Source organism: Manis pentadactyla, chromosome 10 (genome assembly GCF_030020395.1).
Source record: "Manis pentadactyla isolate mManPen7 chromosome 10, mManPen7.hap1, whole genome shotgun sequence".
NCBI classification, from domain to species: domain Eukaryota; kingdom Metazoa; phylum Chordata; class Mammalia; order Pholidota; family Manidae; genus Manis; species Manis pentadactyla.
The window spans coordinates 112,846,357-112,871,688 of NC_080028.1; the positions used below are offsets into that span (position 1 = coordinate 112,846,357).

Sequence of the window (25,332 nt, forward strand, 5' to 3'; positions counted from 1 at the left end):
GGTGTTATTTTCTGCTTCTGTTGCAGCAGTTTTAACAGAAAGATCTGTGGGCATGAATATGTCAACTTAAACTACACTATACTGGGACTTGAGTCGAAAAATATAGGCACGTGTTTTAGTTCACTTTTAATTCTTAAGGAAAAATTTATGAGAATGTCGAGACATTTTAGGAATGATTGATAGGATTTTATTTCACCTTTTTTCCCCAAAGGACTGCAATTGTTTTATGAATAAAACAGAGAGAATAGATTGGGAATCAGCAATTGGGAATAGTGGTTATCTCTTATGACATCATGAGATAACAACAGACTTTTTTTGTTTTGTTTTTCTGATGCTGCTATTCTTAGAAGTTGTAAAAGACTAACAAAAGCTAGAAAGGCACCCGATGTGCAAGAGCTGGATAGGGTGTAACTTAACACGGGCTCAGGTAAGAAGCTGCCATGCATTACTAATGAGTGACTCAGCCAAAGGGTTGCCTGCAAGTTCTAAAGCTTCAGATGCTGTATGTAGTTAGAAAGACTAGAATTCTTTTTTGAATTACTTTTTTACAAAGCTGTATTTAAAGAACTTATTGCACTCTACAAATATACACAATTCTAAAATGCCATCAGATTAAAGATAAAAAATTTGGTTGCATTTCAGGGAGAAAGGCTACACTGAAATGAACATTGTGAGAAAACTCAATTTAATGATACCTTGGAGTATATTCTTGCTTCAAATACTGCTGTTTTCATTACAAGGTAAGGACTTAAATTCTTCCCTTATTTTATTGTATTGTAGTCTCTCTTACAACTAATATGAATAGTTTGTCCTTATACTGTAAAGCACTTTGAAGTCATTAGAATTGATATATAATGAATGAAACCCAGATCATCTTTTTGAAAATTCTTAATAATGTAGATAACTTGGGACTTCAAGTTTTTATTTTTTGAGTTTTTTCTTTACAAGTTAAAATCATGCTTTTATGATGATGTGCAACTAAGAGCTCTGAGTCTAACTTTTTCCCTTCTAAAAGCTGATTTAAAACAGTTGTGTAATTTAAACATCTGAAATTGTATAATAAATAAACTGAAATCAAGTACTTAAAATTTCTTCATGCCCCAACCCAAAGAATGGGAAAAAGAGTGTTTTAAGAAGGACTGTAACATTTGGGGTTAAGTATTAACTTTCAATTATCTTTATAGAAATTTTATTTACAAATTAATTTTTACAAAATATTTTTATGGGGTAAGCATTTATTTATATTCAGCTGTTAGTTTTTAATCCCTGCAAAGGGGTATGTATTTTGGAACTTGTAGGTGAAGTGGGAGAAATTATTGAAATGTAGAAGACCAGAAAGTTCATAGGCAGTATCTTGCAATCCTGATAGTTCATGAAACTCCAAGGGGAAAATGTCATAGAGCATTGAGACCTGGAGGGGACTTTGGAGATGAACTTCGCCAACACCATCCTTTTTTGATGTATTTGATAGCTTGCTTATCTTGGCATTTACGAAATGTCAGGACCAGGACTAAAACTTGAATCTCTGACTTCTACTGTATTATGTCTCTGTAATCTGGGTACATGCTCCTTCTTTCTGGATTATCAGCACTCTGGTGTCTCATAGGGAATTGGCTGGGCAAAAATCATCTAGAAAATGTGAAATAGCTAAGAGCAGACCTGAATCTAAGTTTTAGAGTTCAGATTAATCTGTTTAATAACCAGAACATGGGCCCAAGATATTTGGATATATTTTTTCATTCTCACATATATACTTATTTATCTCTGGCAGGATACATTTGTACATCATCAGTCTTGAAGACAAGATCAGAGTGAGTATTTTTTACTATTTATGTCCTCTAAAACATAAAGTCAATGTGAGTGAGCAAATCTCAGCAGATAACTGTATCTGCCTTTGAAAAAAATAAATGAAATATTTAAAAAATAAGGGCATGAGATGCCCACGAATTAAAAATTAGCCGACATTCAGTTCTTTATTTACTAAGAAAACATGTGTCCTTTCACTTTAATTATAAGAGCTTTTGGTGGGGTTCAGTAACTGTAGTGCTAGGGAGATACTACTTCCATTTCAAAGATTTGGAAGAAGTTATACTCAGCAATTTCCCCTTTTATATTATTATTATTATTATATATTGTTACTTATTACTGTGCTGTATCTTAACATAAGGTAAAACAGTTTTTAATGGTAAAAAGAATAAAATTGTTCTAGCACTGAATAATGAAAATCATTTTTTGGACTAAACTGATGAGCTTAATGAAATGCAGAATTCAATTCACCATTTGATTTTGATAAACCAAAGTGGGGTATGCTTACTTACATTAATCTGCCCTTTATGACAAGGAAAGAGAGAGAATTAAGCATCGTGTTTGAAAAAAGTGAACGTGCTCTTGATGTGTTCTTATCACACCAATTTCATGAAGTCAGTGGAGAAAATATGGTGCATGTTGGTGCAACAATATTACACTATTTTGTTTATTTCTCTATCTGAAGTTCCTTTCTAAAATTCAGTTTACATCAGAGACTGGAGAGGTCTGGAGACCCTCCCGAATTTTGTAAAATGAGACAGCGCCATCACCCTAATCTAACTCCTTCAAAAGGGGGAGGGGGACCTTTTAAATGTTAAGCCAAGAAAGACCTCTTTGATAAAGTGATGGAAATCAGGAGGAAAACACCAGCTCTCTCCTGGGAAAGGCTTGTTCAGGTTGCCTAGGGGCCTTTGACTATACAAGTTCTTTTTGTTTTCTTCCAGAAACAGGTTTAATGAAAATCAACAGAAAAGAGCTCTTTTAGCGGCCCAGGTAGGTTATGCCTCAGATGGAGAGAGGCAGAGAAATAATCCGCTCTGTTCGGGCTTCTGCTGTCACTCCAACAAGAGGCCTTTGTGGAGGGAATGAAATGCTGAGAACAAGGCAGGAAGGAGCAGGAAGAGCCAGAGAAGCTTCTCTACTGCTTCTCCACCACCCTCAGCTTCATGCTTAGTTCACGATTACTTGCTGGTGGTCAAATGCTTCCCTGCTATTAACCTCGGTTACCTACTGATAGGCTCACCGCACTGGTGGGAGATTTCATCTCATCTACTTCCTAGAAAATTTTAATTGCTTTAAAAAAGAATCACAATACCAGGACAAAGGCAAGAGAACTAAAACAAGCAAATAGGGCAGAGAAAGGTGCAAAGGTGCAGGTGATCTGAATTAAGTGCTGCAAAGGGCATCAGACGTGTCCTGGTGTCCTAACAGGCAGCTTTTATGTTGTCTGGTAAATCTAAATTACAGTCACTTCTGGACAGGTAACCCTATTATTATTGTTTTTGTTTTGTTTTGTTTCTTTGGAGGGCTAGGGAAGTACTGGATTTGAGGAGGTCTCTTAGCCTGGGGCCCTTTATATAAAGGACATTGGATAACATAATTGCAACATCTCCAAACTATGGTTGGAATGTTCCAGTGGGTGGATTTTAAAAATATTTCTCTATGAAAGATGGATGGTAAAATGGAAAATCCTAATGTAAAAGTGTTTCTTCGGAAAGTGATATGATTTGTGTATTGATATGGCAAACAGCTTATAAATTCAAGGAGGCCTTTGTCAAATGCTGATTGCAATCAATTTCTACCAGCTTTTTCTGGTAGATGCCTGAAATTTTGTATTTTTTGGTTTTAATTAAAGAGCAGTGAAGACAGATTTGATATGATGCTTTGACAATGTACAAGACAGAACTGATTTATCCTTACCTAGAATGGAGATCCTTTTTGTACTAGAAGAGGAAAAAGATAGTCTATCGAATTGAAATACTTCTTTTTCCTTAGAAAGTGTTCTCTGTACATAAGTATGTATGTATCATGTGAAGTGGTTGAAATGATTCTTTGAGAACTGTTAAGTACATTTTTGCCAGAAGGCCATATTAACCACAGAAGGACAACATGACTCAGAGGAAAATCTGATTTTGAGAAAACTGTATTTTAGTGAACCCACTAGATTGAAGAACCTATGAAACATACCCCAAAATTGTCACATAAAGTGACCTGTGGATGGGGTTATACTCTTGTTCATTTAGATGTTTTTAGAATTTTGTGTAATTTACCTCAGAGGAGTGATGTGACCACCTCCCTTTGTTAATAAGTGGGGAACACACTTACCTTCTCTTGATTTCCCTTTTAGAGAAAATGAAGAACATGACACTTGTCCTACTTCCCATAACTAGAAAACGTGCATCAGTATTATTGAATATCTGAACAGGTTTGAAAAGAAGAAATGTTAAAGAAGGGCAGTGAGGTTATAATCATGCATCACGTTGTTTAGGATTGAAACTTCATCTGTTATGAGGGCATTTTTATCCAGAGGTTCATTCCCCTGCTCTAGGAAGACAGAACACTGGTGGTTAGATACATCTGTGCAAGGATGGATTCAGACATATGTTGGGTATGAGAAGAACAATGCGCAAAGGAAGAGTAGATACAGACTTCTATTAATGTTGTGTTTGTGTGCTGCAGTGATTTCTCACCTAAAAACTGCTTCTCTGTGCTTCTCGGCCTCCTGTGGAGATTTAATAAGCAAGGAGGAAGAATGGCTGTCCTCTTTTCTCATTCATGTGAATATACGCACCCACTACTGGAATATTTTTGCATTGTCATTACATTTCAAAATTCTTCTCCTGAAAGCGGCTGCTGAGACGGTCTTAGGTGCAGGGAGATAATCTGGAAAGTGCACAAGTGAGGGAGAGAGGGAAGTGAACTGAGGAAGGGAGGAAATTGAGCACAGTGTGTTAAGGGGGGGGGCGCGGCTCCTGCCCTAGGCATCTGTGGCTCAGTCTCGTGAGGGGCGCTCTGAGGAGTCGTGTAGAAGGTGTTGTAGAATTTTTTTCTCCAAGGGATGAGGGAAGCAGAGGCATTCATCCACCAGCAGGATCCTGCCTCTCTTTGGTGGAGGGTGGTCTCTGGGGACTGTAGATTCAGAGGAAGGTGCTTCCTGTGCTCTGTTCTGGTTCGATTCTGCCTGCAGGCAGAGGCAGAAAGGAGCCAGAGCTTGAAGCTGGAGGTGTCCATGCACACAGAACCCAGATGCACGTGGGGTCCGAGGTGGGCTGGGAGGGTGTGGAAAGGGGCATCAACAGAATCCTTTATACTTATGCTCCCAAACAGGCTTGGGAGGCAAATCGTTTCGCTTTGACTATCCCCAGGTCTGTTGGTCTTTGTGGATGACATATGAGGGACCATGTTAGAGAAGAAGCATGACTAGCAGTGTTTGTTATCTAGACACTCGATGTCTAGTGAAGGCAGGATGTAAAGAAGTCACGTCTGTGTAACTTGTCCATTGAATCTTTGTCATTTTAAACATGACAAAAAATAGAGGTGCTTCTAATTGTAAATGTAAGATACCATTCTGAATTCAGATATGTTAAAAAAGTAAACCTATGTGCCATATCACCAATATATGTTTGTATATTGTCATATGATGATATATTGTCATGGTGAAATATTGTCACACGATTCACGGAACACTGTAGTAATTCAGATGCTGTGGTAACTGGGTGGCTGGTGAGCTAAGAAGTCATTGTAATTTCCATGGAGGATGTGTAGCCTGAGTTGGATGAGAGGATATAGGACAAAAATCAAATCATACATTCTTGCCTTGGTTTAGTGTTGTACAGTGTATTAGCTTTTGCCTAAGAATAAAAATAGGTAACATGTTGGCAACCCTTCGGTGCCTGGCACTGCTCTTGGTGCTTTCCCCCATTTCTTTTCATCCTCACAATTCTGGGAGGAATCTGCTGTTGTCCCATTTAATAGGCTGGGAAACTGAGGCTGAGCAGGTTAATTTGTTCACTGTTATAAGCCTGTGTGAGACAGAGGCGAGGTCACTGTACACGACCAGGGAGCATCACAGACAATTCACTGGAGCTGAAGGAAGGAAGCTGGCGTCTCAGCACCGTAGGGTGGCTGTGCTGGGTTCCACAGCTTGAAACAGAGAATAAGAAGCTGTACAGGGGAAGCAAGGTCATAGACGGTTGTTAGTCTAACTTAGTTTGAAGACAGGGAGAAGGATACAAAGAGCAGATTGAGTGGTGAGGTAATACCCAGGAGGAAGGGGAGTGGAAACAATGAACTCGGAGCCACAGTGTGGGGCAGGAGGTCAGGAAGGGGTGCCGAAGTGATGAAAGAGCCTTTTAGCTAGCATGGGGCAGGCAGCTTTGCTTGTTAAAAAGAAAGAACTTTGCTGAAAAAACTAAAATAAAATTCCACCTGTAGGAAGGAGGCCATAACTTGCTGAGAGAGGACCTTGCAGCTGATCATGCTCTCTGTCCCCAGTTCTTCTTACCCTTCTCCCTTTGCAGTTTTTCGAACATCACCTGGTACTCATTTGGACCATGATGTTGCAAACTGGAGGAGCATGAACCAAAAATGCTGTGGGAAAGGACATTGTTCCAGGCAGCAAAATTACCATTCAGTCGGCATAAAAATCCATAACTGATTAGTTTTAGTAATCTATAATTACTTGCTACTGAGCCATATTGACCTCTTAAAAATCTAAAGGCTTTATCTTAAAAATCTAAACTGCTTATATTAATATAAAGCTCTTTATTGCTAACTTTCAATGTGTGAGGCACTATGCGGGAATCTTTACATCCATTTTTTTATTGAAGTATAATTGATATACAATCATATATTGGTTTCAAGTACACAACACAGTGGTTCAAAGTTCCCACATTATTAAATCCTCACCCCAACCAGTGTAGTTACTGTCAACATAGGAAGCTGTTACAGGATCATTGGCTGTATTCTTCATGCTGTACTACCATCCCTGTGACCAACTTATATTATGATTGATAATTTCTGTCCCTCTTTATCCCCCACACCCTCCCCACCAACCCACCACAACTCCTTCTCCATAGTAACCACCAGTCATTTCTCAGTGTCTATGAGTCTACTGCTGGTTTGTTCATTTTGTTTGCTTTGTTTTTATATTCCACAAAGAACTGAAATTGAATAGTATTTTGTCTTTCTCTGCCTGGCTTATTTCACATAACATAATACCTTCTAGCTCCATCCATCCATGTTGTTGCAAATGGCAAGATTTCTTTCTTTTTATGGCTGAGTAATACTCCATTGTGTATATGTACCACATTTTCTTCATCCATTCATTTATTGATGGACATATCAGTTGCTTCCATATCTTGGCTATTGTAAATAATGTGGCAATAAACATAGGGGTTTATATATTCAAATTGGAGATTTTGTTTCCTTTGGGTAATGTCCTAGAGGTGGGAATTACTGGGTATCATGGTATTTGTATTTCAGCTTTATGAGAAACCTCTGTACTGCTTTCCACAGTGGCTGGACCAACTTACATTCCCACCAACAGTGTAGGAGGGTTCCCTTTTCTCCACATCCTTGCCAACACTTGTCATTTCTTGCCTTTTGGATAGTAGCCACTCTGACTGGTATGAGGGTGGTTTGCATTACCCTGATAATTAGTGATGTGGAGAATCTTTTCATGTGCCTGTTGACCACCTGTATTTCTTTGGAAAAATGTCTGTTCAGGTGCCCTCCACCCTGCCCCATTTTTTAATTGGGTTATTTGCTTTTTTAGTATTGAGTTGTATGAGTTTTTAATATATTTTGGATGTTAACCCCTTATCAGATGAATCATTTACAAATATACTCTCCCACACTGTCAGTTGTCTTTCTGCTTATGATTTCCTTTGCTGTACAGAGCTTTTTAGTTTGATGTAATCCCACTTGTTCATTTTTGCCTTTGTTTCCCTTGCCCAAGGAGATGTGTCTAGAAGAAAATTGCTGATGCTTCTGTTCAAGAGATTTTGCCTATGTTTTCTTCTAAGAGTTTTATGGTTCATGTATTATATTTAGGCCTTTAATCCATTCTGAGTTTACTTTTGTGTATAGAGTTAGACAATAATCCAGTTTTATTCTCTTGCCTGTAGCTGCCCAGTTTTCCCAACACTAGTTATTGAAGAAGCTGTCTTTTCCCCATTGTATATTCATGACTCCTTTATCATATATTAATTGACCGTATATGTGTGGGTTTATATCTGGGTTCTCTATTCTGTCCCATTGTTTAATGGGTCTGTTCTTGTGCTAGCACCATACTGTTTTGATTACTATAACTTTGTAGTATAGCTTGAGGTCAAGGAGTGTAATGCCCCAGCTTTGTTCTTCTCTCTTAGGATTGCTTTGGCTATTTGGAGTCTTCTATGGTTCTGTATGAATTTTAGGATTATTTGCTCTAGTTCATTGAAAAAATGCCATTGGTATTTTGATAGGGATTGCATTGAATCTGTAATTGCTTTGGGTTGGATAGCCATTTTGACAACTAAGACAATTAAAACAACTAAAACAATTGTTTTAGTTTACTGTTATAACTGCACAGTGAAGTTGGTATCATTGTTCCCATTTTACATATAATAAAAGTAGGCACCAAGAGATTAGGAAACTTGCTTACAGAACAGCAGAATCAGGGCCCTATTCCAGGTCTGCCTGGTTCTATAATTCAAGCTCTTACTACTACCCTAAAGTGCCTTGGGTCTATAATATAGTTAAGTGTTGTACAAACTTGAAAGTATCAGCTCTTTGGAGGTTGAGGGTGACACATGCATAGCAGAACTTCTGTGAATGGTATCTTCACAGGGGTCTACAGATAGTGGGGAGTCATTGTCTCTTGGCCCATCAGTCCCATACATTTTCTCCAGACACATCTGCACTTGGAAGTAACAGGGAGCTGCAAGAACGGCAGTCAGAGCAGTATATGGGAGGGTTTATGCAAAGATTAGACTTCAACCAGGCTCTTTGGAAAAGAGGAAATGAACAGGTCAGAAAGGATAAATGGCTTGTCAAAGTCATGCAAGAGGGAAAACCAAACCTTGACATCAGATCTTCTAACCACAACCTCAGAGGATCCCTTTCTGCCTCATCAAAATTGCCTCAATAACCCAAGGAAATATAAAGTCAGTACTTTGTAATTTCTGTATTTGTTGTTATTTTCCAGACTTTCTAATTTACATGTTTGATAAATTAAATAATTTAATTCTTACTCCTTTCTTTCAAAGTTTGAATCCACTTCTCCAAGATATTTCTTCCATGAAGCTATTAATTGGGGTGAGAGCAAAATAAAAGGTCAGTGCTAAATTTGAATTCTTGTATTTCACTTCTCAAAAGACCCTTTTGGGGATATATTGAATCACCTCTTTACTACTTCCACAAAATGCATAGAGGAAACTGAGCCATGGTGGTAATGATAGTTAGTAATAGTTAAATTTACTTCTATATTGAAATTTGAGTTATTTTTTGAAACAAGCAGATTTAAACAGACAAAACAGATAACTTCATGACCAGAAAAGATACCACTGGGGATCATAAACATTTCCTGGATCATCTTTTTGTTCTTTGTTTCCTTGACAATCTTGTTTTTGCTTACCAATTTCCCATTTCCATTAACCAGAATGCTGGTAATAGTTTGGAACTTAATTTTTTTGTGTGTGTTTAAAATAAAAGTGATTCCTGACTAGTTTTGGCTTGATATTTATTTTCAGGAGAATAAGCAGAGCTGAAAACAAATTTTGCAAGGTGATACATTTGTTTATCTAAATATTTAGACATTTATTCATTGGAGAAATGCATGTTTATAATCTAAGATAAAATTTAAAGATTGATATGCCTCTAGGGGGAAAACTACATTTAAGCTTTGAAGTTATGAAAAACATAATTTTTTACCTACATGTGTGATCAAAGATGAAACAGCTTATTTTTCCTCAGTTAAGGTATACTTAGAGAGTTGTAGGTTTTTAAATGTTGAAAAACATTTCAGATCAATAGATCTTAAAGTGGAAGAATACTAGTTTTCTAATTCTTGCCTGTGACAGAACTATAGTTAAATCATTGCAGTTGGGTAACTGCCTTCCATGATAAAAATAATTTCAGAGGTGCAGTCTTTACTAATTCTTTGCAGTGACTCAAAGCTATCTTCTAGATCTTTTGATGCATTACTTAAATCTTTCCTGCTTGAGTTTTGCTATTTGCATCTTGTCCTCTCTTTATTAGAGAAAATTTCTCACTGTGATTCATTTGAGTTTCTAAAACTCACTCAGGAGCTTGCTTCCTCTTTTCAACATAATCCTTGGGGATGATTTTTCTTTTCATGAAAGAAAGAATATTTTTGGTGATGTCCAGCCATGAGTTTGGTTTCTGCCCCATTAAAATCAAGTATGAGTCAGAAAGAATGCTTCATTTCTGATTAAGCCTGAGGATTAATTAATACACAAACTTCAAATGAAATGCTTAATTATTCTCTTCAAATATGGAGTTGCCTTTTGAGTTTTGTATTTTGCCTGATCCCTCAAGCTAATGATGGACGCTATTCTTTCATACAACACTTGCTCCTGGAGGAGCAGATTGGACGTGAAGTGGGTGCCAAACTCCGTCGACGAAATCATCTGCAGCATGTGTATTTCTGGTTCTCATCATCTGGGACAGGGATTCCTTACATGGGAACTTGACCTTTTCATTGCTTGAAGGAGGGTAACCTTTGCTCTCAGAGTATTTAAAATGTGAAAGCCTGTCTTTCTTGTTTCACAGCACACATAATGAAATGAACTAGATAGAGACCTGATAGGCTTAATTCTTTAGCTCATCAGGGCAAAAGGCCCAGGGTTGTGTTTGAGTTAATAATGGTTACAGTTAGTCCAAGCTAAATCTTGACATACTGTTTATAAGAACTGATGCACGCCAGAAGATAACTTATTTTTTGCCCTTCAGGTTCTTGTCCTCATGAATGCCTTAATGGGGCTTTCTGTTCTAAGACTGGTACGTGTGACTGTCAGATATTTCAGGCACTTGGGACAAGGTGCCAGATTGGTAAGTTTCAGGGATACTTGAGAGACTATGAGAAGCTGAGAACAGTAAAATATAAGTTGCTATACTAAAGTTTATCCATTGGGAGCTGGTACAATCATAGACTATATAACTAGAATGTCCACGATTCATTCTAAGTGATGTAGAAATAATGTAAAAGAAAATAGATACGCCCATTTCCCCTTCTCTCTGATTGCTACTATTTCCTCAAGTGTTTTTTAGACTTTAGATGGTACTAGCCCATTAACATCAGGTTCTCATTCATCTCTCTTTTGCTTTATAAATTAGATTTGTTTTTTGGAGTCACTCATTCTTTTTGACTTTGAGTTAATTGGAATTCTGTACATAAAATAGAAATAGTTTTGAGAGCTCTTCAAAGGTAGAGGGTACATAAAAATATTTTTATTCACAGTGTCTAGGACAGGATCCCATGTCAATAATGATCAATAACTATTCATTTGTTTAATGAGTATTTATGGAGCATCTGCCAAGCTAGGCACTGGGGGTACAATAGTGAGTAATAAAGACATGTTCTTGCCCTCCTGGAGGTACAGTGCCCCTGAGGAGAGAACCGACATGCAATGGATACACATTAATCATGACATGTGCTATAAAGGAAAGTATAAGATTTTATGAAAATATGCCACAGAAGGAAGGCATACTGCCAGAGAAGGCTGCCTGCATAATGAATCACTGTTTTTTCCTGAAAAGGCCAAAGTTCACTGAGGCTAATACATTTAGGCAAAAATTACAAAAAGACAAGATACTATTGTGCCTTATCTTAATGCTCCCTATACAATGTATTAAAATGTTTTATACATATTAAGTGCTCAGTGTCATTGATTCTCATATTATTCTAAACAAAAGGGTCTAAAAAACCAAATAGATACAGACCTATCCACAAGGGCAAGAAGAAGGGGTGGGCATGAAGACAACAGGATATGAAGTCATGTGATTTAGGGTACACATTGCTTGAAATCTGGCTGGTTTGAGGTCATGAATTCCTAAATTCCAGCATACTTTGGAAGACTAATGCTCCCCACCCCAAGGTCCAGATACATAAACATGAATTTTTTTGTTGGGGGTTATTTTTCTGTATGGTTACTGTTAAGATATTTTTGATGGAATTTCAGAGACTGAAACATTGTAATGTTGACTATATAAATTTTTAGGATAATCAGTGGTGACATTTCTTTCTTTTCTAAGCCATTGTATTTGTTTATCACTACTACCTTCTTTTAGTGGATCATTTTTCCCTCCCTACTCTTCCCTTTGGAAGCAGAAATTAAGCAAGGTTCTAACTTAAATCTTTTCTTCCAAACAACTTGGAGACCATATTTTCTTCAGGGGAGTTTAATAGTTTCGAGAGCAGTTAGTAATTTTATGTTAGTTATTTCTTCCTGTGATATTCACCACTAAAGAAGAAAATATTTATTTTAATGAAAATTAGAGTCACCAACCATGACTGAACCTTGCCAGAAACAGTTGTAATTTATTTTTTACTACTAAATATTATCTTATTTATTTTCAGTGCCAAACATGGGCAATGGTAGAGATGGGATTTGCAAAACCTGGGGACAGTACCACTTTGAAACGTTTGACGGCATCTACTACTATTTCCCAGGAAACTGTTCTTACATTTTTGCAAAGGACTGTAGTAATTTGGAGCCTCAGTATACTGTATGGGTATGTGATCCTAGGGTATAATTAACTTAAAACATTTTTGACGAAGTCTGTATTTTAAAGTGGATTCTGGATACATGATGAAAAATGTATAATAATCATAGTGTGAATACTTGGGGCCCTGACTAGGGGAGAGGGGTTGGTGCTTCAAGGGGTGAATGAAATTTCCTGCTATATTGAGTATAGTTCTACTGAGATGGGGCCTAGGACTGCGAGAAGAAAGTTTGGATCCATGTAGGAGGGTCTTACAAGCAGTGTGGAAATAAATGTCTATCTCACGGATGTCGTAATATCAGCTCCAGATGATATCCCCGATCTTCAGGTTTTATTCCAACATTTTGAAGAGGAGTAGGTTCAGGCACCAAATTTATGACTCCCACAGGTTTCCTTCTTGACAATCCAGTGTGATGACCACCTAGATTGTTTTTTTTCAAGTGGCATCCCTCAGTATGACCTGGAGGCTGGTGTTTATGGAGTACGCAAGCACAAGGTAGACGACATGAAGACAGGCAGCTAGTGGTGAGGTGGACTGATGCTATCTGATTCAGGTCAGAGAGTTAGCTTTTAGTTGAAGAATTCTTGATTCAAAAGAGTTCTTAAGAGATACCTCAAAATGCAGGCTTCAGAATGGCTTCACCCTCAACTGGAAGAAAAGTCAGGCACCTCTCTCCCTGCTCATACTCAACCTCTGGATTTCCGGGTGTTCCCAAAGTACAGCCAGAAAACTTGGTGCTATCTTGTTCAAAAGCTAGAATTCTCCATAGCCATCATTTATTTGACTCTATGTTTTCATTTTTCCTTCTAATTTACACTGGAGTTGCCTAAATTCCCCTCTTCTTCTAGGGAATGCAAAAATTTAAAGTAGGCCCTGAGCTTTTGAAGAGTGACAAATCCTGTGGCCCAGAAAGGAAATGAGGTCTATTGAAATCAACTGATGGGGCACGAGGATAAAAAGTAGAGCTCTCCTTAGCTAGGGAGGTAGTGAGACGCATCTTTAGTACCTACAGGGCTCCTGTTTTCAGGCACACATTGTCCTTTACGCCTCCACTCTCTCGCTGGGTTTATCACTCTGACACCTTCTGACTCCCTCATTGAAATGTTCTTGTCAAGAGTCTAACCCTTGTGAGGACTAAGCTGTCAACTAACTAGATAATCTCTCCTTTGATAATAACACACAATGCTCAACTGTGCTTCCAGAGTTAATAGATATTGTTTCCACTGGGCCCTGTTTCAGCGGGTGGAATTTTCTTTCAAGTAAATAACTTCATTTATTTTAAATATCATCTTACTCCTGATTGTAGAAAGAGTTCACTGCTTTTGTAAAAATATGAAAAAGTCAGAGAAGACTAAAAAATGATATTAGAATTATCAGCCAAGAGTTACCATTTCTAATGGCTTCACATATTTCCTTCTACACTTTTTCCCCTGGATTTTATACACACTACAATATTGAAATCATATTATGTATAACTTTCTGTCTTACATTTTCACCTAACATTATACCAAGAACTTTCCTCCATGTCAAATATTTTGAAAAACACAAATTTTGTAGGCTGTGTTTATCCCAGCTGAGAGAATACTCAAATCATTTAAGTAAGTCCTGTTTTAGAAATTTGATTTGAAAAAATATTTCCAGAGATAATTGATAAACATCTTTATGCACACATCCTTTTTTATAGTCCTGATTATTTTCATTTTCTTCTTTAAATTCAGTTTTATTTTTATAAAAGTAATACTTGTACATAGTTTAAAAAATTTCGTCAAGGCATATGAAGCAAAATATAGTTCTGCTTTTTCCTTCATTCCCCAACCACAGCTAAAGTCTGGCTCCCCAAAGGAAAATACTTCAACTTTTTAAGCTGTTTCTTCTGGCTTTTATCTTACCTGCCAAAATATGCTATTATTTCTTTATTTTTTCCAAGTTAGGGTTTATTGTTCACTTCCTGCTATGGTAAATGGAGTCATCTCGGTTATATTATCCTTCCTACTCCCAACAGACGTAGAGACACACACACAATCCTTCCCACCTCCTAATAGAGTTATATCACCATTTTAGGTTTTTTACATTATTGTCGTTTGCATATTACACATACATGAATAAAACTCATATAAGCATTGTTTAGAGCTGGTTATTATGATTCTCTGTACATTTTTATAGTATTAACAGTTACCCCATTTTTTGTTTGCTGCATTTTCTTCACTCTAATCATTGAGTATTTTCTTCCAAACTCTCTGTCTGTGTAACATTCTTCTCAACAGGGGCAGATACTTCAGGCAATCCCTCAGTTTCTCATTCCTGCCTGAGGGGTCCCTCCCTTGGTTCTCTGTTCTCCTGCCCCACCCGAGACTGGTTGCCTCCAAGGCTGCCATATACCTGGCACCTGGGGTTTCTCTTCACTCTCCTCCTGGAGAATCTCACTTTTCTGTCTTCTCTACTGGTTTTCTTGTTTCTTGGGTGCCATGAAATGCCTAGTGATCTTTGAACTTTGTTTATACTTAAGAGATACGTTCCAAAAAGAGTATTGGATGCTTCAAACGTGTAAAAAGCATATTGGATGTTTCAAACATGTGGATGGATTTGTTGTAGGGTTGATTGAGAGGGAACCCATTTTTTTCTTGACTCACTTGTTTTAATTGACTCTATTTTCAAGTTGCTTTCTGGAAAGGATGATACTTACCTGGAAAGTACACTGAGTAGTGAAAAATTTGCAACTTTCATTATAATTTGGAAATCACATTCAGAATTTTGAAATTCAATCCATTCTGATTTGTCTTCATTTTGCACATGACCTTTTCCCTCGCCCCCCAGAAATTTTTACATCTTCTTTTCTTTATCCCCAGGGTTCTGGGATTTCATAATTATGGAAGGATTTATTCTTTTTTTCTTTGATTTATTGTGCTGAGCCCTTGATAGGCCCTTTCAAGCTTACAAATCCCTCAGTTTTAAAAAAACATTTTTTTCTTTTCTCTTCTTTAAGAATTTACTCTCCTTTCTTTCAGAAATTCTCTTATTTAGATATGGGAGCTCCTGAACTGAGCAGTTGATTGCTAAATTTTTGCTTATTGTTTTTCCTCTATTTTCCATCTTTCTGCTCTTTTGTTGTATGTTTTGGGAGATTTCTTTCCAGCACTGAGATGTTTATGTTCCAACCACTTTATTTCAGTTATAAATTTACCCAGTCATATCAATATCTAACTATTTTTATTCATTGAACTTGTTTCAAGAATGGCAACTACTCACTTTTCTCTTTGATGTGTCAGTTATGAATCTTTGGAATTTTATTTCTTCTTCCTTTCTTTCATGTTACAGTCTTTTATCAAATGATCCATGAATGTTTATTCATAATTGGGAATTAAGTTCTCATAGCTGCTGGGAAGCTCTGAATATATATATATATGCCTGGGGGCTTGCTTACTCAGTGGGGGATTAAGCAGGGAGCCTCTGGTTTCATTAGATAAGCCCCAAGAGTATGTGTATGTCTTTTTTCCTTTTTATTTCTCCAAAAAAGAACCCTGCAGCATCCTGCTTGGGGTCAGATACCTGCATTCCTGGATGCTGAAGACATTCTAGGCATAGTCCTACTTCAGACTTTTGCATGTGCTGTTCCCTTTACTTAGAATGCTCTTCTAAATATCCATATGGCTTGCTCTTATACCTCCTTCGTCTTTGCTAGAATTCTCTTGTCAATGAGGCTTCTATTGTTCCACTTGATCTAATATTGACCCAGTTGCCTCTTCAGACTCTCTGTCCTCTTTCTTTGCCTAGTGCTTCCCCTTTCTGTCATCTAGCATGGTAAATATTTTAGTTACACTTAGTTATATTTTTTAATTAATTGTTTTCCTCTAATGTAATATAAGGTTCATGAGGACAAGTATTTTTTTATTGAAGTATTGTTTATATACAATCTTATATTGGTTTCAAATGTACAACACAGTGGCTCAATGGTTACCCATATCATTAAATCCTCACCCCAGCTAGTGCAGTTTCTATCTGTCAACACAGGAAGATGTTACAGAACCACTGGCTATATTCTCCATGCTGTACTACTGTTCCTGTGACCAACTTATATTGTGATTGTGAATTATTGTGCCCCTGTATCCCTCATAACTTCCCCCACACATGCCCCAACCTCTCCTCTTTGATAACTTCTAGTCACTTCTCAGTGTCTATGAGTCTTTGGCTATTTTGTTCCTTCCATTTTGCTTTGTTTTTATACTGCATAAATAAGTGAAATCATTTGTCTTTCTCTACCTGGCTTATTTCACTTAGCATAATATGCTCTAGATCCATCCATCTTGTTGCAAATGGTAGGATTCCTTTTCATTTTAATGGCTACATAGTATTTCACTGTGTATATGTATCACATCTTCTTTATCTAGGCATCTATCGATGGACACTTAGGTTGCTTCCATATCTTGGCTATTGCAAATAGTGTGGTGATAACCATAGGGGGTCCTATATCTTTTCAAATCAGAGATCTTGTTTTCTTCTGGTAAATTCCTAGAAGTCGAATTACTAAATTGAGTGGCATTTCTATTATTAGCTTTTTGAGGAACCTCCATACTGCTTTCCACAGCAGTTGCAACAATTTACATTCCCACCAACAATGTAGGAGGGCAAGTATTTTGTCTGTTTTGTTGACAGCTAAATCCTCAGAATCTAAGACAGTGCCTGGTATATAATAAGTGATCAATAATATTTGCTGATTAATCATTAAATTAATATATATTACATTCTTGCAATGTTAAAATCTATCTTATCATTGGTGATTTTTCTTATCACTTTTGAACTTAGAAATTTCTTTTCAATCTATATAATTGCCTATATTTTCTTCTAGTTATTTCATGGTTTCATCATTTACACTTTACTTTTTGGAACTTTTGAAGTTAATTTGGAATTTCCTCCTCTACTTTCTTTTCATCCTTCCTTTTTTTTTTTTCTTTTTACTAGTAAACTAATTTTCCCATCAAGTTGTTTTAGAAATAACTTCTCTCTTCCCTAAAATGTCTGGGAAATTTTATTTATAGTGAGGTTACAGTCACTTTTGCAGCCCTTAAATATTGCATTGTGTAGAGCCCCATTTCATGAGCCTCTAATGTAAACAGTATGGACGTGAAAATTGCAAATGTGTTTGTGGTGCTGAACTTGTCTCCCATCAGAACTAGAATTTTCTAGTACATATCATGTGTCTTTAGGATATTGACATCCAACATATAAAGATTCAGATCATGAAAAAAATATGGTAAATTAACTTATATTATGAAGTTAATTCTGTTGCCCAATTTCTGAGGTAAACCTTCTTTTACTCTTGACAATCCTAAACACAGTTACAATTTCAAAAACTGTCCTGGCACCTGTATGTATATATTGTTGGTTCCCGTGCTTGCTTCTGTTTTTCTCCCATTAAGGTTCATAACAGCCCGAGGTGCCTTGGTTCAGTGTATTCTTGTTATCGGTCAATCAGCTTGTTCTTCTCAGACCAGGAGGAAATCCAAATTTATGGGCATGAAATAAAAAAAGATGGAATCAGGTAAGATATGATAAATGATATAATGACAATAATACCACAGATTCATAGAATATTTACACATTGGAAGTGAATTGTAGAGAGTAGGAAGAAAGGATTTCTTTTCAATAAAAATCTTGAAGTTATATCACACACATGTTAAATGTTAGTAGGCTCTGAGGCCAGTTAGGTGGCCAGGAGTCTAACCAGTTTAACCTCCCTAATGCTTGTTCAGGATACACATATGTTTACACAGTTAGAGATAAGATTATTGTCTTACTCTAAGAGAGATTCAGGAGAAATCTTCATGGCTCAACCCTTCAATTATTTTTGCTCTCTTTGTAAAACCAATCCTCCGTTTGTTCGTTTGTTTGTTCCTTCCTTCCTTTCTCTCTTTCTTTCCCTCTCTCTACCTCCCTCCCTTCTCCCTCCCTCTCTCTCTCTCTCCCTTCCCTTCCCCTCCCTTTGCTTTCCTTAAAATAAAACTAAACCTCTGAAATCCTTTGTGAGTTTTGGGTATCACCTGAGATTTCCCATCAATGTCCTAACAAAGATTCAGAGCCAATAAATCACCAGCCTTCTTCCACAGGCCAGAGTGGGGCCCACTCTGGCTTCCTATCTGACAAGAATAAAACCTGAGGGTCTTGGGGGAAGGTGATAATTACTTATTTGGTGGAAGGTTTTATATATTTTAAACTAGGAATATTGTGGAATAATCTACCTTCCAATCTAAATAATGATAGAGAAACTCAGTTTGAAATATTTCCTGGCTGGTTTGTGTCAGGAAAGTAAATTATGGGATAGACCAATTCTATCCATCATTCAGAATTCACCAGCAAGTGTTTGAACCATGGGGACTTTTTCTAGCCCAAGGGCCTTACCAGCTTATGTGCTTTTCTTCTTAGTTTAGATTCCCTAAGAGGCAGCCGATGACAGGAGAAAGGGCTCTGGATGAAGCACTGTGGGGTCAGGCGCTGGCCGAGAGCTCATCATAGGCAACACCAAGCAGCCCCTCTCCCTCCCTGGGGCTTATTTTCTTGATCAACTGGGTTCTGTACTCATTTTCTTATAAAAGAAAGCTTAACTGTTTGAATGGGAAGATAATACAATCACCTATATATTTCTTGGAGCTGAATTTAAATAGTGATTTAGGATTTCTTATATGGGATTTTGGGTAATATAATGAGCACTTAAAAATTATTATATATTATAAACAAACCACCATTCAAGTAGATTTTTAAGAAACTAACACTTTGTTAAATCTCAGACTTATGTAATATTTAAATTTTAACTCAGGGAAATATTTTTCTGAGAATTTCCATTTCTATGATAGAAAGAGGATGGTTTTCTTAGTATTCAGCTAAATTGCTTATAATGATGCTGTACCTGGCCTAGGGCCTAACTCATGGCAGGTGCTACAGAAATGTTTGCCAAAATGAAATCAAATGCATGAAGCTCTGCACATCATGCCTAATTTCCCTGACTTCAGTTCTCTCACCTGTGAAGTGAAGGGTTTTGGCACATATGAACCCATTACTAATTTTCAGCATTAATCTGTGCATTCATTTCATTTTGTATGGTTAATGTGATCTGCCTAGGTTGCATGGAGTTTTTCTTAAACTTACGGGAGATTACCTAATTTTTATTATTATCTCCCACTTCTGCTAGCATCCCTTCATGTTATAGACATCTGGATAACCACAGTTATGCACCTTTTCTTTTAAAAAATTGTGTATTTAATCAAATTTACTGTGAAAGAGATAAAATTACAAATAACCAAACCCCAAAATCCCTCCAACAGAACCACTGTACCTCCAGACACTGATCTTCCTAGTGCTATGAACTCTCTTTATGAAACATGATCCCCTTTTTCAGTATAGTTTTTATAAACTTGTCAACTTAAACATTTTAAATAACTATTTATATTAACAATTTATAGTTATAGCTATTTATAGTAACTTTTACTATGAATTTAATATGAATTCCTAGTGTTTATGATTTTTAATTAAGAATGGATTATGGCAGTAGTTAGCTAGAGTCTTCTTATTTATTCTCCAATGTATATTTTAGTTATTTTCCCATTCTTGTAACTAGTTCTCTATGAACAGTTATCTGCAGGCATGTTTGTGCAAATGGTTGCAGATATTTTGAATAGTTTCTCTGGGGACTCTACCTGTGTTAACGAGTATGTTTGGTTTTACATTTTTGTCCATGTAGCCATGCCCTTACTGGGAAGGAACTCACTAATTTGAAATTTTTGAAAGAAATGTATGAATATACCTACTAATGTCCCACCTAACTTACATTATAGCTTATAATTTTCATTTAGCATGGCTATTTTAGTAAAAACGATTTCTTCCTTCCATTTCCTTAATTACTAGCACCTGCTCTTTTCTGTAATACTTGTGGATAGAAGACCAGAATTCTTTCAAAAGTATTCAAGATGACTTACTGTGCTTTTAAAATACCTAATTGTTCAGTTTTCTTCAGTTCTTTTATGTCCTCCACTTCCTTTGTTTGTGTATATGATTATAAAAGTGGAAAGAGTAGACGTTAGATCATCACTTTAAATATTCGAGGGGATCCTTGTTTAAATAGGCCAAATTGTATCCAATTTAAGAATGATTAATAATAAGCCCTGTGCAATAGTTTATGACAACATATTTTATATTCAGTAATGTATTTTGTAACATTAAAAATGCAAATTATAATTAATTTGCCTAGACATTTTTCTTTTGGAAACAAATGACTTTTACCTAGGTGACATTTTGGAAATAGAAGTTCCTATCTCTTTATAGCCTCCATTTTAAAACAAAATTAAACAAAATCAGAACTCAAGCAGTGTTTCCATATTTTGACTATTGTTTGTCCTTAATTCAAAATAGTTGAGCAGCCTTTTTTAGATTACTTGAACTCTTTAGTTAAAAAATAAATATATTAAGCACTCATTATTCTAAATAGACAAATTTATTTTCCAGATTTTAGTAGACATGTGTTTTTGGTTGGTTGAGAGTAGTATCCAGTTATAAGTATAAAATCTTAATCAGTATGGGGCAAAAGATAACTTTATTGTTTTTTTATTTCAGTATTTAATTTTTACAAAAGTGTTGAGATTTCCTGTGTGATGGTTGCTTGGGAAATCTATGTGCATAATTTATTCAATGATTTTAAATAATAATTATCAATTCTAAGTCACTTCAAGAAAGAAATAGATCATCTGTCATTTATCTTTCATCATAATTATTAGATTGCATTTATTCTGTTTTTCAAGTTTAACATTGCCTCAGACAATCGGACAAGTCTTCATCGAGAAACTAGCCGACTATATTCTGGTGAAAACAACTTTTGGTTTTTCATTGGCTTGGGATGGAATATCTGGGATTTACCTCAAACTGTCTGAGGAGCATAAAGGGAAATCATGTGGCCTATGCGGAAACTACAATGGCATTCAATCCGATGATTTTATCATTCAACAAGGTAACTGAGCAGAGCAGAAGGAAAGGTGGAAAGAGGGCTTCTTCAGTGATCAAGCCAATTGTACCCAGAAGGGCACAACTTGTCCTAGGGTGGGTCAAATTGGTGGCTATCGCTTGCCTGCTTTAGTGCTTTTAAGGGAAGCTTGAATAGGAAAATGTTTTTGTGTCGTTCTTGAAAGCCACGAGCTAGTTTACATTTACTAAATTAAGATATGTGCCTTAGTCATGTAACAAATATGAACTGAGCATTGACTCTGTGTCAGACACTGTTGAAGCAGCTTGGGGTACACCAGTGAGCAAAACAGAGCCTCTTCCCTTCTCAGGGCTTGTGTTTCCATGATTCAGACCCACTGGGGCGAACTTGTCTACTTTTGGACCAAAGGTATTTTGCATCTAGGTTTGATAGGAATAAATTAAATGCCTGCCAAATGATAGTTTTGTAGAGATAACAAAATGTGAAGAGAATTCGAAGTTGAGCAATAACTCGGAAAGGTGTGTATCATGTATAACAGTGTATGTGTCATCTTTCATTTATTCATTCTCACTCACGAAACTGATCTTAGTGAGCTACTGAAAATAGGCTGTTTCAGTTTACGTAGTGTGCAGTGGTAAGAGAAGAGTAGCACAGCACATGACCGTGACGGAGGTCCACATATAGAGGTGCAACAAAACAGAAAATGGATACGAGTACCAGCAGATCTGGCTTTGAATGTTGTGTTACATGATTGGAAGCAACTCATTTAATGCCTCTGATGCTCAATTTCCTCAGCTGTAAAACAGCAATATAGTAATTCTGAACTCACAGCATTCTCAGTAATAATAATGACAGGATACTATTTAGAATAATAGTTAATATGACCACATAGTTATATTATACTTGACCCTTACAACATTCTGTATAGTGGGTGGTATTTTCTTGATTTTACAGTGATGACACAAGATGATATATGCCCCATGCAACACAGCTTGTAAATGGTTGGCTTACGCATCCAACGGACTCCCAATTCTCTGCTTAGATATGTGTGTGAGAAACTGACTTTTAATCTCTCAAGTACCATATACTTTCTTATTTTATATTATAAAATTAATAGGGAAGAGTTGCCTATATGTTGTATTTTAAGAGATGGTCAATGTCTTCCTTAGAGTGTGGGTTCAGAAATTTCAAATTATGTGTTGCCACCTGCTAAACTTTCTAAGTGTAATGGCATAATAATAATTTATACATCATAGAGATGCAAGGGTTAAATAAGATAATCCATGTAAAATGCTTACTACAGTGCCTGGCATATAACTGATACTGAAAACATTTTGGCTGATTTACAGCCACATCCAGGTGTTCTCAATAGGCCTATAATGGGGCTAACATGAAAATGTTCTGTAGACATTGTTTAAAGAGGCTCTAATTAATATGGAAACATTTTAATGGATGGATGGGTCGTGTATAATGGATATGTGTGTCGTCAGGATGAGTCTACTAGCAGCTGGAGTAAAGAGCAGGCCTCCAAGCAGCCAGGTCCTCACATGTAAAATGGAGGTGGTAATAATGGCCCTGAGAGCTTTTCAGACTGTGAAGATCAACTGGGAAAATGTGAGTGAAAGCGTTCAAAAGTCTGTGAGCACAATGTAGTTGTGCAGTACTGAGATCAGGACATGTTGTTCTGCATCCAGTTGAGTATTTAGAAGGAGAGGGCTCTCAACTTGGAATCTTGAGACTGTGTTAGGAGTAAGGTTTGGGACTCAGGCAGCACCCATCAGATGGTAATTATTAATTTCTTGTTCTGTATCAAAGCGTCATGAAAACCGGTGCTCAATCCAGTTATCAGTGTTTGAGTTAGAAAATGCTGCTCTGGGCAATCGTTCCCTGGGACATCTTGGGGACATGGTATAGAGGCCAGGGGAAAATAGCACCTGCTCTTGTTAGAGGCAGAGAGATCCAGGTTTGCATTTGAGTTAAGAATCAGACAGACTCTGATAAACTGGAACATAAAATCGTTGCTTGCAGAGACGTGGCAGCATGCAAAGGGGTGCTCGCAGATTGTTGGTGGGAGAGGACTGGCAGGATGTAACCGGACTGAACGGTGGCTGAACTGGCGGAGGCCAGGAGGACCTTGGGAAGTGTGTGGGAGGGGCCTCAAGAGAGCTTGCAGCTGTCTTACAACTTGATTTGGTGGACAGTATGCAGTACGCTAATTGAAAAACTAACACAATAATTTATAGGGATATGACTAAAATGGCCTTCTGATTTTCTCCCATCTGTGATAATGCAAGAAAAATCTAGCTGAGCTGTATGACCTTTAGCTTTACAATGCCTAGTACTGTTTGAAACACAGCCAGCACTTTTCTGATTAGATCAATCTTTAGAGGCAGTGAGGTGATTTGATGGGATGCTATTGATGGCAGAGTTTCTTAATGGTGATTAAAACTGTATTTTTCTCTGCATTCCTACTCATTCTTCAGGGATGGCTTCACAATGAAATGAGGTTTTTCAGAATTTCTGTGGATAAGGAAAGATTTTAATTTGTCTGGTTTAGATTCTGGTTCATAATTCATGTCTATAGCAGACTACGCATCAACACAGAAGCCTGGTTTACTCTTGTTACTCCTCGTAATGATTAATAGAGCTTCCCTTCCGTTCTCAGATGAGTCGCAATAAGGACGATAAATTCCTCTATTCGCAGCACATTTCATATGAAACATTTTAATATTAGCTTTGCAGGCTCCTAGACCACCAATTGATATGAATTTAAAGTCTCATAATAACTAACTTTTGTGAATTTTTATTAATGCAGTGTGGTATAAATAGCTAAATGTGTGGTTAAAAGCTGCAACTAAGAAGAGATCTAAGGAATCACCCAGTTGAGTTTACATTACAATTTGTGCATAAATATTGAAATAAGTGTGTGTTTAGGAAATATTTTTGAATCTGCAGACTTTAAAAAAAGGATATTAGAAGTGAAATGTGGCTAAAATTTACTTAAAAGGAACATCAGTTATTCCTTTTTTAAATAAGTATAGTAGACCAGGCCCATGCTTGCTTCAGTGTGTAGCATTTCTAGCAATATCAGAGATAAAGAAGTAGAGCAGACAAACTTGAAAGCTCTAGAATTCTAGTAATCTATTTAATAAATATTGCAAACTCCCTTTTATTTATTTATTCATTTATTTAGCAAATGTATTTTGAACACCTGCTCTATACTGGATACTAAACAAAGGGCACAGCAATAGGACAGCTTAGATGAGCTCTCTCCCTTCATACAGTGGAAGACAAAATAAATAGACAAATTAAAATATATTTCTTGTGAGCAGTAACAACCATGAACAATAATGTGGGGAAACTGGAGGTTCAGAATGATGTAATGTGACAGAGAAGGCCTCTTTGAGTAGGTCGTATTAAACAGATGCCTAAATGAAGTGAGGGAGAGAGAAAAGGGAAGATAGGAGGGAAGAAGGATTTTAAGCAGCAGCAGCAAGAGGGGAACAAGAACAAGGTGGTAATGAGTTTGAGCGAAGAGTAGATAAAGCCAGTGTGACTGGGGTAGGTTGAGATAAAGGGGAATAGAAGATGTAAAAGGGGCAGGGCTGTGGTGGGAGGACATGAAGATTCAGGGAGCACAGGGGCCAAATGAAAAAGTCTTCCAGGCCGCCGTACGGTTTGGGATTGCCCACAAGAGAGCAAAGTGTTCTGGCTGCTTTCCCACCGTCATTCCTGTCGTGGTACAGCAAGCAGACATCTTCCTGTCTTGAAGATGCCGAGCGAGTGGTCACACGTTTGGCTTGAGGGTTTTGATTCTAGCGGTGCACTAGCTCGT

At 37.0% G+C, this 25,332-nt stretch overlaps 1 protein-coding gene across 2 annotated transcripts in view; it reads left to right on the plus strand.

Annotated features, from left to right (window-relative positions):
- Window positions 1-661: 661 nt before the first annotated feature.
- Window positions 662-25,332, plus strand: part of OTOGL (otogelin like) — a 139,585-nt gene continuing 114,914 nt past the window's right edge. For both annotated transcript variants that reach the window (XM_036912327.2, XM_036912328.2), the window contains exons 1-8: window positions 662-740; window positions 1,772-1,811; window positions 2,751-2,799; window positions 9,057-9,123; window positions 10,762-10,860; window positions 12,389-12,543; window positions 17,950-18,071; window positions 21,319-21,524. In XM_036912327.2, the coding sequence (XP_036768222.2) occupies window positions 662-740; window positions 1,772-1,811; window positions 2,751-2,799; window positions 9,057-9,123; window positions 10,762-10,860; window positions 12,389-12,543; window positions 17,950-18,071; window positions 21,319-21,524 (817 nt within the window). The remainder of the gene's footprint in view (window positions 741-1,771; window positions 1,812-2,750; window positions 2,800-9,056; window positions 9,124-10,761; window positions 10,861-12,388; window positions 12,544-17,949; window positions 18,072-21,318; window positions 21,525-25,332) is intronic.